We start from the raw sequence: 21,225 nt of genomic DNA on the forward strand, positions 1-21,225 counted from the left end.
GAGGAAACTGAAATGGAGCATTGTATTCACCAATGAAGCTTTCAAACACATATACACACACACACACACACACACACACACACATATATACACATATACACATAAATGTAGAAGTATCAGTACCATGTTAGCCGAGCTTCAATAATCAAAAAATAAATAGACGATACCGTTCTGTGGCTAACGAAATGCTTTTATTTGTGCGAGCTTTCGAGATACACTGATCTCTTCTTCCGGCGATGTTACAATGAATGAAGCAAGCAAAGGGTATACTTAAAAACAGTGTCTCTTGGAATGTTATCTGTGCTTTTCTCTCCCCCGTGTGTGGATGTGATTTATGGCTAGAGGTGTTAAATGGTTCCTGAAAGTTAGTGATGTAAGAGTGTGTGGCTCTCCATTCATTTATATTCACACAGATACACACACACTCTTACATCACTAACTTTCAGGAACCATTTAACACCTCTAGCCATAAATCACATCCACACGGGGGGGGGGGGGGGGGAAGGGGGGGGAGGGAAAAGCACAGATAACATTCCAAGAGACACTGTTTTTAAGTATACCCTTTGCTTGCTTCATTCATTCATTCATTGTAAGGCCTGGTCCCCGCTGGCTACTGCAGCGCCCGCTGTGGCGGACGCTGCAGGGATGAGAGCCCTCCCCTCAATGGCTCCGGGCCCGCTGCGAGGGGGGGACCGCAGCGCTGTGGCGAGAGTTGCTCCTGCTCTCAATAGAATTGAGAGCAGGACTCGTGACGGAGCGCTAAGCCACGCCCCCGGCGGTTCAGCCAATGAGGGCGAACCTGCCGGGTGACGTCATGGCCGCGCCCCCGTCACTCCCCCTCCACGCCCCCCTGGTCTCTTCCTGCAGCTCACTGCAGACCGGGGAATCAGCTGCACGCGCCGCCAGTCTCGCGGGCGCGCGTGCAGCGGAGGTACTGGGGCCTCAGCCTAACATCGCCGGAAGAAGAGATCAGTGTATCTCGAAAGGTCGCACAAATAAAAGCCACAGAACGGTATCGTCTATTTATTTTTTGATATATATATATATACACACACACACACAATCGACTTGTATTATAAAGATCTATACCCAAAAGGAGATGTAAGGTACATAGGTTTTAACTTTTACTAAATAGATAACACTTATGGGAAAATGGTTAGAAAAGAAAATTCATTCTCACCAGTGGTGATTTTATTGGAAAACCACTTGTAGCTGTTGGGTTTTTGATTATGGCTTCCTGGACATCTAAAAGAATCACAAAAGCAGATAAGATTGAAATTTATTCAAATACTTTCAACGAAAAAAACCACATCATTTAAACTATGGGTGCACAAACTGGGGGGCGCATCCCCCAGGGGGAATCGGGAGATTTTTCTGGGGGGGGGCACGGGCGGTTGCAGCGGCCCCACACTCTTCCCCAAGGCATTTAAATTAAATGGCGGGGTATCGCCTCTGCAACTCTAAAGTTAGCGTGATTTAGCCGCTCTGAGGCGTCACCATGGTCATGTGACGTCACACGCGCCAAATGATGCCGCGGGTCACGTGATGTGACGTCACATGACCCCACAGTGTCATTTGATGCAGCTGCAAGGTAGGAGGGGGGGGGGGAGGGTGCGAGCACCGGGGCAGGCAAGACAGGGTGACGCAGCAGCAAAAGTTTGCGCTCCCCTGATCTAAACAATAGCACAAAATCAAAAATCTATTTTTATTTATCTATCTTTAGAGACTGTTTAGCTTAGGACTTTTAGCCTCTTGATATGTCACATACAAAGACCGTTGGGGCATTTTCAGTTGATAAAAGAAACAGAGAGGGAGGAAAAAGTAACCCGTCAAACATGACGACTCCAACCTGCCTAAATTACAACCTGTTCCTACATTTCACAATTTATTCAGCTGACAAATACATACAAATGTAGAAGAATAATTTTACATTCACACTGCGGATGAATCAGTTCACTTAACCCATCTAACCCGAGGATGCTCCGATTTCGAGCGAAACGCGCAGGGTGGACAGCACAAACCACAGAAAGACTACCAAGCGTTGGTCAACTTTGGTGACATTCTGCAAAGGTTTGAGTTCCATCTTCCTGAAAAACTCCACTGTGGACGGCCGCCACAGGTGGAATACCAGAGAAGGAGGAAGTGCCGCCTTTTGCAATTGACCGACCCCGGGTGGTCCCAATGCCTGAGTCCAATATGTGTTTGTGAGTGTAAACTCTTTAAATGTATTTTTCCTGCTATAAAGCAATGTTGCACTATTTTCTGTGTCCTCCATTTTCCACATATGGGATTCTCCTCCCCCTGTCTCTCTGCACAACTGTTTGCTGACGGACATCACTGCTGAAACCAATATCTGAGGTGGTCACTCCATTTAACCAAAAGGCCTTGATCACTCACGGAGAATGTGAGTGATATTGTTTATCATTTATTCCTATCACGTTTATCAAAACCTTTTTGCACTATATGTGTATGTTTTTTCTTTTTATATACTCCCGGATGTGAGTGCGCTCCTGACCCCCTGCCTCTACACACTTAACCCATCACTCTGCTAGATTTCCAAGGGTTGGGACATTAGAAAAATGTCCTATGTATTCATATAATTCGGCTCAGTCTCAGTATATTTGAGGAATATCACCATTATTCTGCTTTCAATAGTCCGTATGGTATTCAACATATAATCTACTGCACAGTTTAAGGCTCTTGTGACCACTGGAAACATTACAAAATGTTGCTATGTGATCCTGATCTTGCTACCATTTTCCCCCAATATCTGCAATTTGCTTATTGCAGGTATAAAATATGTGATTTTTTAGTATACCGTAACTTTAGTACAAATAAAAGAGTGAGTGATGTAGGTAAATGTCCCACTGCGTACAGTATTAAATGCGCGCTGGCCGTCAAAGGTAGTCTCTGAGATCCCTCTTTAGTGCTGCTCCCCGTCTCCCGTGATCAGCGGGGCTAGAGAAGACTCACAACAAACAAACAAAAGGATGGGGGCGCAGAAAAAAAGGAAAGAATCACTAAGTGTTCAAAAATGCATCTAGCAGTTTATAAAGACATATAAAATAAGTACAAAATCTTACAATAAAATGGGATCTTATTGATCCAATACACCAGGCAGGTAAAACCACAACAGGAGCTCCGTAGTCCATATGCGATCCGGAGAAGGGGGGGGGGGGAGTGTCTGGACTACGGAGCTCCTGTTGTGGTTTTACCTGCCTGGTGTATTGGATCAATAAGATCCCATTTTATTGTAAGTTTTTGTACTTATTTTATATGTCTTTATAAACTGCTAGATGCATTTTTGAACACTTAGTGATTCTTTCCCTTTTTTCTGCGCCCCCATCCTTTTGTTTAAATGTCCCACTGCTCATTATAAGTTTGTACACTAAAATATTTTTTGCACCGGGCCCCGACCCACAGAGGTCCGTTATTGACTTAATGAGGTGAGAACCTAAGTTACCATCTCGTAAAGCATTAACATGTATCTTCATAGCTCACAAACATCAGGCTCAATCAAATTTTCTTCTAGAAAGGGCACTGCGTTAAGTGTAACGGGTGCTAGTGATAATGGTATGCAAAAGAGGTGGACCCCCTTACCAACGCATATCCAGTGAGGTCCCCTGCAGTTATGCAGGGATTTAATTTGACGTTAGTTAAGTCATACCTAGATGTGGTGTTTTTCCCATTCATACCCGAGAGAGAAAAGAGATACCGAAGTGACTTATATACCTCAAAAAAACACACCTTTTTATATCACACAGAGAATCCTGTACACAAAAATGACAATAGCCGAGATACGTTGCGATATATGCTAATTGGGATATGCAAAGTATATTCAAATGATTTAAATTAGCATATATGCCAGGTATCTCAGGTGTGGAAAGTGTTTCACATTCTCCTGGATGGGCGTTATGCCACCTTTGGTTAAGACATTCGTAACGTGAGAAATTAAGCTAACGCAATTTACTGCCAACTTAACATTCAGAATTTGCTATTGAGATTTACAACAGCCATTGTTTTTGCGTATAATTGGCTTTGGATATGCGTTAACCTCAGAGAAACCCCTCTGAAAATAAAGCTTTGGCCCGATGTTGAAGTGATCTGAAGTATACTTATGATCCACAGCACGAGCAAACAACTGTACTGGGTTGTTTGCAGTGCTGTAATCATTTACTTAATAGGAGAATTTATGTTTTAATTACCAGCCTCAAAAACCAGGTGAAGCATAAAACAGTCTGTGTGGCAGAACAATAAATCATTGTACTTACGCTGCAGTCTTTGATTGAGACGGTCCAATGACTGAAGAAGCTTCTGTTCTTCAAGAGAAAGTGCATTGAGGCCTATGTGCTGCGCTTTGTGCATTAGGAAGCTTTGCCTGTTTGCTTGCAGAGCTTGCATGGCAGCTAGAATTTCTCCTTCTGCAACAGATGTTTCCACCAGGTTTTCTGCTAGCATAAACTGAGCAGTACTTTCGGAAACTACAGATCACAAATGTAGAAAAATATAAACAAAATCATTGTAATTAGGTAATAGTGACTAATTCATATTTTCCAGTCAGCATTTAGCCACTTGGCAGGTTGTGCATATCAGAGATACTACAGCTTTGGTTGTTTTGTTTATGCAGTTTTAGAACATTAAACAGTAAAATATGTTTGTACAATAGTAACAATATAGAGATTTGAGACACTGACACATATTCTGAGGCAAAAAAAATCTGCACTACTGCACCGACACACTTTATTCGAGCAAATACCCAGTATGTACCTGGCAGATACCTGGAATGCGCCGCTCCTCACCTCTGACATGCCCCGTTGTGTTTGCCTTCCCAGCCTGGGTTCATGCCTGGCTGACGGGCGGCTGATCTGTTAAATGATAATGATTAGGATTTAATAGGCTGCAATGCTTCGCGTGTCTACCAGATGGCATAAATTCATGAATTGTAATGCAGTATATATATATATATACTGTGCAGTATTGCAGCCAGCGGGAATAAAATGTTTCAATCCCTGCCTGGAAAATACCTCAGTGCACTCGGGCAGAAAACAGTCACAAACCTCAATACACCCGGGTATACCCGAATTCGTGGGACTAGCCGAGCTCGAATAAAGTGTGTTGCCAGTGTATGTATTAAAAATAAATCCCATTTACATCAATAAGATTTGTTACTTTAATATATCAAAAATGTGTTTTGCCCCAGAATTGCACCACTTTTGCCTTGATACATACATAGCCCCTTAAATGTTACATTATAGTTATTAAGCCCTGTGATCTCGTGTTACTACCGTTACAATCAAGATGGAGGCCCACCGAGTTTCAGAATAGATGTACCTCTCACATGCTACAAATGTTCTGGGAACAAAACCCATCCTCAAGCCATTCCAAGAACAGCAATAGGGCATCAAATAAGTTAAGGAATATGCAAAACACTGTTTCTTTTCATTAAAAAAACATGTTTTTGTTTAAAACATTCAGACCTTCATAGATAGGTTACTAAGGAGTACTTTCCCCATGCACCTCAAATATGCCCCTCTAAACTCATACAGAGAAAGGGAGAGAGAGTATAATGTATTGGCATATGAATAAATGGGCTCTCTACTGCAGGGTTGCGCAAACTGGGGATGCAAAATTTTTCTTGGGCTCCGCGCTCTTCCCCAAGGCATTAAAATTAAATGCCAGGGGATCGTGTGAGGCCTCTGCAACCTCAACATACTGTGATTCAGCCGGCGCCTGGAAGCGTCTCCATGGCAACGCAACGTTAGATGACTCCGCGGGTCACGTGACATCACATGACCCTGCGTGTCATTCGACATAGCTCTAAGCGAAGGGGGGGGGGGGGGCGCAAGTACCGGGGGACACAAGGCAGGGGGGCGCAGGACCAAAAGTTTGCGCACCCCTGAATAGGTCTCTCTCTAGTAACAGTTATTTCCTGGCGTAAATCTTTATCGAGCTTACTAACTAAGGGTTGAGTATCTTAATGTCTCATTAACACTAATGGCCGTCAACCATAATTCTACTGCTATAACTGGAGTAAATCTTGGTTAATGTCATGTTATTTGGCTTTAGTGAACACCTTCTTACATTAACTTCATCTAACGGTTATTAATAATCACGCTAAAGAGGTAAGCTGGGCTTAGTGAATCTGCGCCAAAAAAATAGAGAAACTACTAATGAGTAGAAAGATTCTGCTGCTGGTTATTACTGTGGCTCGGGGGCAGCAGTTGTTGGGAGACCCCAGAAAATGAACACGCAAACCCTGCAAGGGTGTGTAACACGGAGGGTGACCAGATTATGAAAAATAGACACCGGAAAACATTGAAAAAAGTTTTTAGAAAACAAATAATATCACTTAAAAATAAATATTATAATGGTATTTGTCTAATAGTGTCCCCGTTTATGGTGTATTGCTGATTTATTTCTGTTTCCTAACATAACACAAACTCTCGAGTATAGCAAAATTACAATTTGGTTTATATTAATAAATCGTTTAATTAGCATATACCAATATATTTAAAATGTTTTCTCTTTCATATGATCGATCAGATAAAATCACGCAGTGTCTATTTTTACGGTTTTAAGAGTTCTATGTCCAAACACGGGACAAGCTAAAACCCAGAACATTTGAACGATTTGGAGAAAATTGTCAGGAGACTGCGGTGTTAAAACAAAAAACCAGGACTGTCCCTTCTATATCTGGCGTATGGTCACCCTAGTGACACGGATCTATTGTAAAGTTATATTTTTATAATTAATAAGCTTTGGAGTGGCAAAAGTTTATAGCATTACTAAGTATAATAATACAAATCACAGGGCAGCAACAGTGCTACGCAGATCTCATGTTCACCCAATGGTGCCACTGAGCTGTAGCCTTAAGGAAATATTGAACTCATGAGATGTTGGTGCTACTAATGAGCATTATTACTGCATAACATACTCAGAACCACAAATATCTGGCTTTACTGCGGACCTGATCTTAGTTCAATAAAACACCTACAAAAAGAAAAGAAAGAACCATACCTTCATTGGAATTTGGGACACTATTTGATGTTGGTCCAGGTTCAAATGCACTTGGAAATGGACTTATCTTCACTGCATGCAGGTTCTATTAAAATATTTGGAATAAATAAAATAGTTTAAATATTGTATCTATGTTTTGTTACTGATATAACGTTTTACAATGAAAAATATGTTGACATTATACAGTATGCAAATGTCATCATATTACAACTCCCCAAAGCCAACCACATCAATAGTGTTTCTGAATGGGAAATACCTGAATATGGCTTGGTAAAGAAGGCCCTTAAGTTTGATAAATGTTGCCAGTAATCTTTTTTTTTAATTTTATTTTGTTGATGGGAAGTTTCTCCTCAATTATTTGCTTTAACATTTATCTTCAATGACATCCTTACAGTATAATAATTATATTTGTACTTACCAAATACCTAGCGACTAGCTGACAGTTTATTTTCAAGTATTGTTAAGGCAATAAAGTTGTGACCAATTTTTACTTCCACAAAACTGTGTCATCTCAGTTTGTAGGTGGGGGGTAAGTAAACCTCGCGGTAGGCACACTAAGCCTTTAAGAAAGGCAGAGGTCACAAAAATGGGGCTGTAGTCCACATAAGCGCTGCTGTGCCTCCAGAGGGTGGGAGCTGTGGCTAGCTCTCCTCCTCCCTCCCCACGAGGGTTTTTAGATTTGTGCGCGCCCCAACGGGAGGAGGAGGACTTGCGCGGGGTATTTAAACCCTGCCCACGCTCTAGCCCAGCATTGATTTTGTTTATCTTTAATTACATCCTTACAGTTTAATAATTATATTTGTACTTACGAAATACTTTTTTTTGCATTGTTTTTATTAACTAAAATTGACTTTTCATACTTTTATAACCCCCTTTTGGTATTCTTAGGGCCTTTAGGGTAACTGTGTTGCCTCACACAGAGTAACACCCCTTGTCACATGGGGCTGGGGTAGCAGAAGGTAAGTCCCACCCCCTTTCTGCCTGGATACAGTGACATCATGCTAGGCTATAAATAGAGGGGTGAAGCTTCTGGAAGGGCAGATCCTTGGAGGAGCAGAAGAAGTGGGATCTCATTGTGAATAGTTACAGTTAGGTCCGGAAATAATTGGGCGCAGACACAATTTTCATAATTTTGGCTCTGTACGCCACCACAATGGATTTGAAATGAAACAACCGAGATGCAATAGAAGTGCAGACTTTCAGCTTTAATTCAAGGGGTTGAACAAAAATATCGTATGAAACGCTTAGGAATTGCAACCATTTTCATACACAGTCCCCTTATTTCAGGAGCTCAAATGTAATTGGACAAATTAACAAATAAATAAAATGTTAATTTTTAATACTTTGTCGAGAATCTTTTGCAGGCAATGACTGCTTGAAGTCTGGAATGCATGGATAATGGTTAAGCTTTGTGGATCTGGGCCACACTGTGCTACTTTACATCTATTGCTGGCACATGGACTTATGATTCCTCCTCTGCAATGTATTGCAAGCCCCTGGGGCAGAGAAGGGGTTCATTCCTTTACATTTTGCAATGTATTTCTTTTAGACATCTGCATACAAATGAAGTCATGTTGGAAACAAAAATCCTTTCTAAAGTCATTTTAGTGCATCTTTTGACTTGTGTACATAATAATGAAAACGGGACGATGATAAGTCAGTAAAATTTTGTTTTGAATAAACATCAGTGATTAATGGACCATACAACAGCTGTATTTATTTCATACCGATTTCACTTTTGGCTACTTTACCTTAATTTGACAGTTTATGGCAGCTAAATCTGCTAGGATATCTTATCTACTGTATGTTATTCTGCATTGGCAATCTCCTTTAAAAAAACAAGACAATATTTGCAAAATAATAGTAAAGGAGCAATCCAAGCCATTTTAGTTTTTTTTTTTTAACACAGGGTTGAAGCAGGAGGTCTCCAGAGCTGAACGCCATTAACTTAATCTCTGGGGATCCCGTGCTTTCATAGACAGCTCCGTAGGTAGCCACTCCGGCTGAGCTTGCTGGGGTCACGGTTTCTTATTGGTCCGTAGGGTGCGGGAGCTTTGAAACTCCGCCATTACGTGAACCCTGCTGCTCGAGCGGAGTGGCTACCGGCACCTGCGGAGGTAAGTAAGGGGTCCTCAGAGTTGAAATTAATGGGGTTCAGATCCAGAGACCCCCTGCTTCAATCCTATGTAAAAATGGAAAAAAATAAAACGGCTGGGATTGCGTTGAGGTGCAGTTTGTCCTGCTTAATGTTGGGGGATATTCATGAAACTGCACAGGGGCCTATTGAGGCACTATCGCACGGAGACTCCCAGTGTGTAAGGGTTCCAGTCCAGGCTTTGGCTGGAACCCGCCCTTACCCGGCTGCTGTGGACATTTTGATCACTGACAGCCTGCTATATTGGCTGTACCTGTTCCAGGGCTTTAATAGCAGCCAGTGACTTCCAGTCCCCGCCAGAGCGTTGTATACATTTAGTTGTGTTACTGGCCACCTAGGGCTCTAGTTTCTGAGCCTTCTAGTTCCTGAGCCTTCCCCGTTCCTGAGCCTTCTGTGTAGCTTGCTTTTCCCTGTGGCTTCCTCGTTCCTGAGCCTTCCGTGTGGCTTGCCTATTGCTGTGGCGTGCCTATCTCTGTGGCTTCCCTGTACATTGGATTTCCCTGTTACTGACCGCGGACCATGACCCTGACCTTGCTGCCTTCCGCCTGCACTGATCTCTGTCGGTCTCCTGGACCTTGCAACTCTGCCGCCAGCCCTAACCCCTGCTTCCATACCAACTATGGATACTCTGTCCCCGGGCCCTGGTCAGTTTATTTGCATCCCTACCTCAGCCCTGCAGGTCAGCTTCCTGATCGAAGACGAACACCATCACATAATGCTCGGGCCACATATGGCCCCCACTGCGGTTGGGAGGGTGCTGTACCTCTGGGGCCAAATCCTGGATAGGCACTCCGCTCTCCTGCATATGTGGGACACTGTAATCGCTTCCATCACCTCAAGCTTGCAAATACTTGACAACCATCCTCTTCTTGCAACCCTGGCTGATTCTTCATTGGCACCTAACCCTCCACTTCAGCAAGCTAACCTTGCATTCCAGGAGCCAAAAGATGACTTCTCCACCACTCCTGATTCATGGTACACCTCTTTCCTCAGCAGTAAGTGCTGTAAACCTTGATGGTTCTAAGACTCCTGATCCATTGTTTGATATCCTTAGTACTGAATCTAAGGATCCTGTTTCAAAGTAAAGTCCCCCTTTTTCTGACTCTCCTGCAGTATCCACTGTAACCATTGCTTGTTATAATGCCTTAGGATTTTTCTGACTCTCCTGTAGTGTGTGTGTGATATACCTACCATTAATGCTAAAACTCCTGCTTTAAAATGAAGTTTCTCTGATTAACCTGCAATGTCTGAGGTTCCTTTGACTGTTTATAAGGCTCTTGCCATAAAGATTCCCATTGTAGGTAAAGCAAAACCGGCTGCAAGCTTCAGGAACAGCGCTGTATCAATGATATGTAATCAATAGCTTAGTCACGGTACATGAGTAGTAGGCACCATTAGAGAGGTGATTGGGGAGTCTCCATAAGGGGGTGCCTCAGCAGTGGTAAAGTTAGAGATATATGCAAGGTCTCATGAGTAACTGAACTGCTGGATATAAGCCCAAAACGAATGACAAATTGGCGTGGAGTTAGCAATTTTACTCACAATATGTCGCCATATCCCTTGTCCTCTTGACGACGCTGGAGCGTTAAAGATCCTGTGTCTCTGTCGGCATCTTTATCCAATCCGGAAACATGCAGTGTAGAGAAAGGGGATCGGTGTGACATCCAAAACCGAAAAAAAGCGGAACTCACCAGCCAAAGAAGATTAGGATAAAAAAATCTTTATTGAGCTACATAAAAATGTGTAACATCCACATGGAGAACAAGATCCTTCTCCCACACATTTCACGCCGTCACTGGCGCTTTCCTTGAGAAATCGCCAGTGATGGCATGAAACACGTGGGAGGAGGAGCTTGTTCTCCATGTGGATATTACACATTTTTATTTAGCTCAATAAAGATTTTTTTATCCTAATCTTCTTTGGCTGGTGAGTTCCGCTTTTTTTCGGTTTTGGATGTCACACCGATCACCTTTCTCTACACAAGATTCCCATAGTGTCTGGTATACCTACTGTGGATTCTTAGACACCCACTTCCGTGACAAGCAGACCTTTCACAAATGTCCCCAAGTAACAAGGCTTTAACTTCAGCGGTTTATTTTCCACACTCACATAAACATTTAGGCACCCTGTCCCTTTAAGGCAAAACAACGCCTTAAAACAATCCTTCTGGATAGGTGCTTGCACAGGACAGCTCTGTAGTCTACAGTAAGTCAGCCACCTACTACAAGAGATGCCTCCCTATCAAGCTGTCTGTCAGCTGTATCAGCTTACCTCCTGATTGCCCAGGTAATTCTGACTGGGTTAACCTTCTGACTGCTGCATGCAGGACTCAGATGTATGTTTCCCAGGCATAATTATATGCACCTGACTTCACCCTGTCACAATGTGGCTCAGACTGAACGATATAGGTGGGTTCGAGAGGCTGTGATCAATTACATGGCTAAGTTTTGCAGTGGTGTGCCTGCCAGGGCAGAGGAGTGCATAGTGCATTTCATTTGTGTATGGAATGTGGGAAGAAATGTATACATGGACAGAGTGGAGTAAAAAGGGGGCAAAAAGAAATGCTATTTTGTAGAAGTTCCTGATGGCAAAGGAGGTATGGTGTATAAACCTGACCCTGCCACTATTACTGATGCCCTGTATGTGTGAGATGTTTAAGTCCGCTCCGTATTACCCATGTTAGTGGAATGCAATGCCTGTGTTTCTACATGCAGGTCTGTAAGGTTTCTCGCAGAGTGGTTGTTTGTTATGCGCAATAATAGTATGCCTGCTATTATTAATGTACACATTAAAGGTTACATGTATATGTATTAGGTACTTATACTGTATTTGTCTGTCCTGTGTGTATTAAAGTGTGTTATTGCATATCATTCTGTGTAATTACGTACACATTTCTTATTGTACAGTAAGTGTTCATTTTTTTTTATTACTACATGGAAGAAATAACCATTCTAATTATCCACAGATATGAGTATACTGTTAGTATAGTTTCATAATGTATACAGTGAGTATGTGCTTTTGATAAAGTTTTCAATTTTATTGTATGTGTTTTAAAATTCTTACCTATGTGAGCCTCGTACGGGGCTGACAAGGATTTCCACTGAGGGGAGATTGTAGCACCCTTGGGGTATGCTAAGTTATCTTTGTGGGGTCCTGGTCCCTACAGGGAGTTATGGGTTAAATCTGTTTACAGGCCCTGATATAATGTTGTAAGTTCATGTAACTAATTTTATGTAATTAATTTTCATGTTGAAAGTTAACCATAGACAGGTGATTGGCCAGTACCTGGTTTCCAGAATCTGCTGGAAGGGTCACCCTACAGGGGATGACTCAGCTAGGCTAAGTCTGTCCCTTATTCTGCCCAGCTACAGGGGTGGGGGGGGGGGGGGAATCTATAAATACCAGTGTAAGTGTCTTGGCTCTTTACCCTCAGATCTCAGGAGGAACCAGATGAGACGATCTCACCTGTAAATATGTTTATACTAAGTAACTAGGAAAGAAGCCCTTTGTTATTTTCCAGTGAGGGAAATGTCACTGTCAACTACAGGATTCCCCTATATGGCCCTTAGGCGCTTACTACCCACAAGAGAGGCTGGCAAGGAACTCCTTCGTAGGCTCCTTAGTGATAGGTTCTGTAGGGTATCACCCCATAGCTGCCAGAAGGGATAGGTTCCCAGCTGTCCTCAAAAGAGGGGGGCAGAAGCTATGTCAGGGGGATAGGATGTGCTTCCTCAAACGCAAGGGCACCCTGCCAATGGGTCACAGTGGAGTTGGGAATGGCCACATTCACAAAGGCAAGTGCACTGCCTTAAAGTGACAAGGGAAATAATTGTGCCTTTTTGGGGATTGCTGCATGTGCACCCCTAAAAAGGAAAGTTTTATTATTGGACTATTCAAATAAAGTTAAAGAAGTTCCTGGCACCCTCTCTATTATTGCTCACCATTCCAGTGCTGCACAAAGTCCAGCACCCTGAGAGACAAGGTAAAAGACTGCTGAGCATCACCTGCGCATATGCAACCCCACTTTAAAGACACAGGAGCCTATTGGTGTGGCCCATCTTCTATTGGCCAGGGGTAAAGGTGTTACATATATGTAGCCAGGTCCCCCTCTGCCTGTCGGTCCCCCTCACCTTGGTGGTGATCGCGGGTGCCGCCAAGCCCAGTGGCGGACCCGTCGGCTGGCCGCAGGAGTGGGGACCGATCGGAGCATGTGTGGGTAGTTGCCGGGGGAGCTGGTGCGGCGTTGTGGCGGTGGTTGTGTGGTTGGGTGCTCCCGGCGGCTCCCGTTGCAGGGCGCTGCCATGTTCTATTGCCTCGCGCATGCGCAGTGAGGGTCGAAGTAAGGAGGCCCTCGGCTAGCTTGCGCATGCGCAGATATAGCGCGTGAAACCCCACCAATAGGAGCAGGCTCTGAGCATGGGACTACAAGTCCCATGAGCCTTAGGGGACCCCACGTGACGCCAGGGAGCCAATAGGGCTGCAGTATCTCCCGGCTCGCAGGGATGGATAAATTTCGCCGGGTTTTGAGCGAGTCAGTCGGCGCCAGGAGAAGCTAGGGAAAGGAGGTGAGGGTGCAGGGGTCAGTGACCCACTGCATTAGGCCAGCAGCCCCCTAGGCCCCAGTAAGCCCTGAGCCACCCAGTAGCTTGTAGTGCTTCAGGGACAGGCCCCAGGTTAGGGACCCTGCCCCATTATATACTACAGTGTTAGTTAGGGACACAGCGGACGCTGCGCTTCCCATTCAGAGGCTTGGGATCAAGCCTACTCCGCAGAGAGAGCGGAAATGTATCAAGGGGGGACGGCCCTGACCGATCATCTCACAGGAGGAACCGGACGTCGCCAGGAAAGTCGTTGGATCTTTTGTGAAGACCCTTTAAACGCCCAGGTGCCGTAGCACTAGGCAGGTATCGTTACGCACGTGCACCACACGAGTACTCACACATAGTGGCAGCGCTGACCATGGGATAAGGGGGGTTGTACTGTGGACACGGTGTGGGGGTACACGGTGGTGGGAGCGGGGTTACGTTATACCTTACCCCAGTGCTAACATTGAATGCGATTTGTATAGAGTATAAGTGATGTGCATATGTTTAGTAAAGCCAGTCCCGTTTTACACCAGTGTGCTTATTGTGATTGTTTCCTGTGAGGGCCTCCTCCCACTCCGTTGGGATCCCTCCAAGGTGGATGCCTTGCACCCTGAGATAGTTAGATGTATGTACCCCAGGCTCCCCGAGCGGAGGCTTAGGCTCCTGAGAGCCATACAGGTAATATACAGCATCAGTAGCGTCTGTATTCACGGGGAATACCCGTTACATATACTATATACTTTGTTACATTATAGGCGTTAGTGGGGAATGGATAAGCTTTCAGCCACAATAGACTGTGCACTTCATGCTCGTGTCAGCGGGAGGAGCACTGAGCCGATACCATCTTGTATCCTTGTAAACTGAATCTTGCAAAAAGTCTAATTATAGGTACCATTCTAATATGTTCAATACAAGAAAGGACTATACTATGGGCTCTATGTATCAAGAGGTATGTGTGTGCGCTGATGCAATTGTCAAAACATTCGATTTTTTTCTGTCTGAAATGTGACATATTCTGCACTACAAAAAGACTTACGCCACCTTTAAGGTGAGGGCGAACCATCAAGAAAAGTCACGCAAGCCGCACGTTCCTTAATACATAGAACTGCGCCAATATGCAAATGTTACCCCGCCCCTAACGCCTCCCATTCGCTTAATTTATCCCTCATGTTGTCGCAAAAAGATGTCGCCAAAAATGGTGCAAGATTAATACGTAGACGCGCCTGCTGCAGGTATATTTTAGTGTGGGTTGCGACAAAACCACAACTTTGCGCAAGACTTTGCCCTTTGATGCATACAGTAGAGCCCATAGTTTTTCTAGGGTCATTCAAAATGAATACTTCAAGGCTACTTTTTTTATTACATTACAGGGCTGTAACTTTAAGCTACACACTTGATACTTTCTAGCATTTTAATAGTGTGTACTTATTAAGGTGAGCTATTTCATTTCACAAAATGCTAAAATGAAAGCAATCGAAATTAAAGCAATGTAAGTTCTTTGGTACCTACCTGGCTGCTCCCCTTGTGGTGTTTGATTGTTTTAATTTTTAATTTTTTTAGTAAATGTCTTTTATGAGGAAACCGTAAAACAAAGCATGGTAATTATTCCGTACAGTAGGGCTCGGCTTTACAGCGTTCCGCTCATACAGCGTTTCCCAATGTATACCCATATTCATTAGGTTCGGCGCTTGTTCTGTTTTTCCCGCGATTTTCAGCATGACGCGCTCAGCAGCTGAGTATCCGGCTATCACTAAGCAACAATTTTAGCGCGTGCGCAACTCTTTGTCAGATGCCATTTGTCAGCGGAACTGTCGGTTTACAGCTCTGCATCTCTGTTTTAATAATAGCATGTTCTTGTATAGCGCTGCTAATTGTACGCAGCGCTATACAGAGACATTTTGCAGGCACAGGTCCCTGCCCCGTAGAGCTTACAATCTATGTTTTTGAGGCACAGGGAGATAAAGTGACTTGCCCAAGGTCACAAGGAGCTGACAGTGAGAATTGAACCAGGCTCCCCTGCAGCAATCTCAGTGTCAGGCAGTGTCTTTACTCACTGAGCCACTACAGTAGGGTCCCGCTTTATAGCGATTTCCACTTTACAACGGCAGCCTGGAACGGAACCAGCCGTATGAGCGGGGCACTGCTGTACATTATCCACATGTAGGATATTTTTAACGCCCGCAGAACCAGCCAGTCTTGTAACACAATGCATAGTACAGTGGAGTATGACAGATCCCTGTAGGTTTCATCAGCTCTCTTGGCATTAATGCTTATTATTCTCAAATATTTAGAAATGTAAGTGATGCGGTTGATGAAAGTAGTGATCTCCCTCCCAAACACAATTGGAACATCATTCATATTATATTACTCTCTTCCTCATATGGCAATATTAGTTTTTTATTTCAGATTAAGAGGCAGATTTGCGTGCCAGTACGGGTTATCGCACCCATTCAGGCATTACCTCCCTTAGGGGCTTATTCTGTAAGCTCCGATAGTGCTGAACCACGCAATCCGCACGGAAAGCCCCATTGATTTGAATGAGTTTTTCCGTGCAGATCGCACGGTTCAGCGCTATCGGAGCTTACAGAATCAGCCCCATAGACTTTAATGGGTATTAACGCTGGAACCGGTGTGATAACCTGCACCAGCACTTGATAAATGTGCCCCAAAGTTTTTTAATTAAGTTACAAATATATTCATTCGGATTTGATTCTATCATTGATTGCCATGGCGATACACAGCGACTATTTCATTCGATCTCTGGAACCTTATTGCAGCAATGACAGGAAAGGATATCTGGTTTTGATTCGAGCCACATGGATTGCTGCTTTAATACCTGTGTGTGTTGAGGTCTCCAGCCTGCAAAACTTGTGTTGCATCTTCTTTGCTCCAGCAATGCTCTGCGTTTATTCTCACTGCTGTCCACATTCTGTTTTCTTCTCGCAAGAGTAATATGACCTTTACAGAAATAGAATAAAAACTAGGGTTAAGGGAAGACAATCATACAAAGCTCAATCGTACTGATTGATAAGTCCCGTTCCTCTAGTTGGGTCACTATTTAATTCTTCGATTTGAAGAAACGATTTTCAGGTTATGCTGATATGTTTTCATGGAGGATTTCATACTTTTAACTTAAAAAAGGAAAGTCAAATGTTTAGAATAAACTATTGTGGGAGAAGGAGCGGCTCAGTGACTAAAGACACTGGCTCTGTAAACAATGACACAGAGTTCGAGGTTCGATTCCCAGTGTCAGCTCCTTATGACCTTGGGCTAGGTCACCTTATCTTCCTGTGCTGCAGGCACCAAATTCATAGATTGTAAGCTCGTCTGTGCACGGATTGTCTCTGTAACAATTCTATGTGCTGCTTACTGTGTATTATACTGTAATTGTGGAGCACTTTGAGTCCCATTGGGAGAAAAACGTTATAGAAAATAAAGTTGTTATTATTATTGCATGTTTTGACAGGTTAATCAGACCCTTCTTCTGAACGCTCTATAATCTATTGGCATTTGTGACACAGCTGTCTTCTGGTACACGTCCCACCTATCCAACCACTCCTTCAGTGTTTCCTTCACTGGTGTCTCCTTCTCTTCACTCCCTCTTTCTGTTGGGGTCCCACATGGTTCTGTCCTTGGCTCTTTGCTCTTCTCACTCTACACCTCTTCTCTTGGGGACCTACTACAATCTCTATGCCGATGACACCCACATTTATCTCTCCCCTGTCCTATGTCACAAACTGTCTCTGTAATCTCCTCCTGGATGTCCCACCGTTCCCTAAAGCTTAGCATGAACTAATACGCCTTCCTCAGCCACACTACACCCAAACTCTCCTTCACTATCAGTAATACCACAATCTTATCAACACCTCAGGTCCGCTGTCTAGGGGTCATATTTCACTCTGATATCTCCTTCATTCCTCACATTCAGTCATTTGTGAAGCCGTGCAACTGCCGAAATATCGCCAGGATACGCTCTTTTCCCGCTTATGAAGCAACTAAAATCCTAACTCATTCACTTATCTTATGTCACATTGAGTACTGCAAACTTCTAGCTGGCTTTCCCCTTGTCTAAAATACAAAAAAGTGACTGAAAGTGCGCAGCTAATACGTGGTAGGACACACAAAGTGAATACAATGTGCAATAAACAATATTGTCGACCTTATAAGTGTAAGTGCACTAGTAGTGCGTCTGCAGCCTTTCTTGGGGGGTGGCTCGATACCCCTAGAACTGGAGAAACGAAAAAAGAACAAGGCACATAACGCACATAGTGAAGTACAATTAAAAAGGTTAATTTTACTAAAAGCGTGCTGTCGGTGTTGGGCAGCGGAGGTACTAACGGAGACTGCTGTACTCGATCACGGAACTCGTGTGTGGAACTTTACACTGTGGTCATACCATCTCATCATCCAGAAACGGAGCGAGTGCACTCCACGGATCCAGAGGGCCCTCCTGCCTGGTCTGATGATCGCTGGTCTTCTGTTTCTCCCTCTACATTGGATGAAGAGTGACAATTCCAGCTGTCCCCGTGTGGTAACCCCACTTATCCACTGTCTGATTTTATATACTCTGATGTACGCAGAACTTATTATCTTTTAGTAAAATTAACTTTTTAAATTGTACTTCACTATGTGCGTTGTGCGCCTTGTTCTTTTTTCATTCCCCTTGTCTGCCTCTCCCAACTCCAACCCATCCGAAATGTTGCTGCCAGACTGATCTACCTCACTCAACGCTCCACTACGCAAAGCCTTACACTGGCTTCCCATATCCTCCAGAATCAAATTTAAAACCCTAGCTCTGAAAACGTTTGTCCCCGTACATCCCAGTTCTCACTCCTAAATACATAACTAAACACCCCGTACATTCTGCCCATGACATGCACTTCTCCTCCTGTCTGATTACCACCTCTCACCCCGTGTACAAGACTTCTCCCGTGCTGCCCCCTCTATCGGCAATTTCCTACCTCGTACCATCGGACTATCCCCCAGCTTTCAGACATTTAAAAATTCACTGAAAACTTACCTTTTCAAGGAAGCCTACCAAGCATACCCCTAACATCCAACTCCCCCTAACCCACTATCAGTCTTTAACATAACATTATATTTGCAGTGCCTTGTGATAGAATAAGATTTAATATTAGTTTAACCTGTGGCATTAATAAACACCACTGCAGTTAATCACTCTTAAAGTAAATCACTGCTGAAGTATTCAGTGCTGCTGAAGTATTAGAGTCTTCAATGGAAAAATGCAATCTTATTTTATTTACATTTAATAATATGCAACTGAAATCACTTTAAACATTCATTTCAGACACACTTTTTTTTTTTTTTTACTGATTTGTTTATGAAAATGCATCAGTTAATTCTATGAGTCAAAGACTGAGCCACTGATTGAACCACCTGTGCTGAAGCAGGGATATCCTTAAAACCTGACCTGTTGGTGGCCCTTGAGGACTGGAATTGTCTACCCCTGTAATAGAGGAACCAGAGACTTCCCTTTAATAGATACAGTATTTTGTTCCCACAATACATGGACAACATTAGTTGTTTTCTGCTTCTTCTGAATTTCGTATCTTTCTGAATGCTTAGTAGGACTTATAGAAATAAGATATATCCATTGGATAGATACGTGAATGAAAAGTGTGGGGATATTTAAATGGGGGGAGAATAAATAAGAAAATACAATAGTTATCTAGCACTGGAGTATATATAGAAAATAGGATAATTAATTGCATTCAAATAAATTCTAACTATCTTACCATTAGCGGGAGGAGAGAAAAACCCATTCATTCTAGAAATCGAATTCAAATTATTCAGCAGGTTTCCCCCATCAATAACAACATGTGATAGGTTAGGTCGTGTAGGTTGCAAATTGGAGGGCAGATCACCAGGACGGAAATCACCTGGAAAACAGAAATGACAGTCACTTATATATGTACTATCAGTAACACATTATGCAATATCCAAGACATTCATTCACCATTCCAGTACCAATTATGCATGCAGCACAATTCTAGGAGAAACTACAACACAATGCTTAGAGCGGAGTACAATTCCTTTACTTGGATTTCATTGAAACCAATGAATAACTGTCTTTCTAATTGTATTACAGTATATTATACATATTGTACAGCACCCATTTGGTTGTTACTTCCATGTGTAATAAACTTGTTAAGGTGGTATCATAACTCCATTTTATCTCGCAGTTTTACATTTTGTACATATAACGAATTATTACTCAAGAAATAAAAGATCCCAGTGGGTATACTCCACTACTACTTTGATAACGCCAAACTTCATAAGAACATAAGCTTTATCCACAGAGGCCCAGATTTACTTAGTGGTGCTAAGCTGATTTTACGGTAATATCTACTCATTATTGACTTCAATGGCTTTTTTCCTGGTTTTTTTTGTAATCCCTTGACCATAAGGTGCTGTATGGATGAGCAATGCTTTGTAAATAGGGCCCATGGGGCCTTTCCGGTGTCCTATGGCATTGGTTTAGTAAATTTGAGCCAGTGTCTTCCACAATCCTGGATAAACTTAACCCTTTGCGGTCCAATTAATTTTTACTAAATGCGCCAGCAGGTCTAATTTAATTTTCGGGAAAAAAACGCACATATAGCTCAACCCCGTTATAGCGCGATCCGCACACACACTGCGCGCACTCGCACAGCACAGCGCACTCGCATCGCACACTGCGCACGCGCATTCGCATCACACACTGCGCACGCGCACTCGCATCACACACTGCGCGTGCGTGCACTCACACCTCACACTGCGCGCGCGCACTAGCACCACACACTACACCACACCACACTACACTACACTACACACCACACCACACACTACACCACACCACACACTACACCACATCACACCCCCCTACACCTACCGCTGTCAGCTGCCTGCGGGGATCGGTGCGGGGTGGGGAAATCAGTGCCGGATCGGTGCAGGGCTCCGGGAATCGGTGCCGTGCCGAGGTGAGGAGCAGGGGGGGGGGGGATTTTGGTGCGGGGCTGGGGGGGAAATCAGTGCCGGACTGGGGGGGTATTGGTGAGCGGCTGGGAAGTGGTGCCAAGGGTTGGGGGGGGGGGGAAATCGGTGCCGGGATCGGTGCGTAGCTGTGGGGGGGACGACGACGGGACGATCGGTGCCGGGCTGAGGTGCAGAGCTGGGGAGGATTTGGGTGGGGATTTGGTGCAGGGCTGGGGGGGATTTGGTGCAGGGCTGGGGGGGATTTGGGGGGGGGGGGCGGGTCAATGCGGCTGCCAACGACACACACCAGCTACTCCAGCTCTTCCCCTATCCTCCCTCCTCCCTCCTCCGATCCGACATCAAGCAGGAAAATGTTTTTTCGGCTATATTCTGACATTCGACCGGAAAGGGTTAAGGAAAACAATGAAACAACTCAGTAAAAAGGCACAGAATCAATAAAGAATAATGGGTAGATAATACCAGCCAACACAA

At 43.8% G+C, this 21,225-nt stretch overlaps 1 protein-coding gene across 1 annotated transcript in view; it reads right to left on the reverse strand.

The window, feature by feature from the left end:
- CEP126 (centrosomal protein 126) overlaps positions 1 to 21,225 on the reverse strand; it is a 110,602-nt gene that overhangs the window by 5,876 nt on the left and 83,501 nt on the right. Inside the window, exons 7-11 of the mRNA XM_075592439.1 lie at positions 19,515 to 19,658; positions 16,595 to 16,716; positions 7,018 to 7,102; positions 4,272 to 4,481; positions 1,181 to 1,245 (exon numbers count right to left, since the gene is read on the reverse strand). Coding sequence (XP_075448554.1) covers positions 1,181 to 1,245; positions 4,272 to 4,481; positions 7,018 to 7,102; positions 16,595 to 16,716; positions 19,515 to 19,658 — 626 coding nt within the window. The remainder of the gene's footprint in view (positions 1 to 1,180; positions 1,246 to 4,271; positions 4,482 to 7,017; positions 7,103 to 16,594; positions 16,717 to 19,514; positions 19,659 to 21,225) is intronic.

Source organism: Ascaphus truei, chromosome 3, assembly GCF_040206685.1.
Source record: "Ascaphus truei isolate aAscTru1 chromosome 3, aAscTru1.hap1, whole genome shotgun sequence".
NCBI classification, from domain to species: Eukaryota; Metazoa; Chordata; class Amphibia; order Anura; family Ascaphidae; genus Ascaphus; species Ascaphus truei.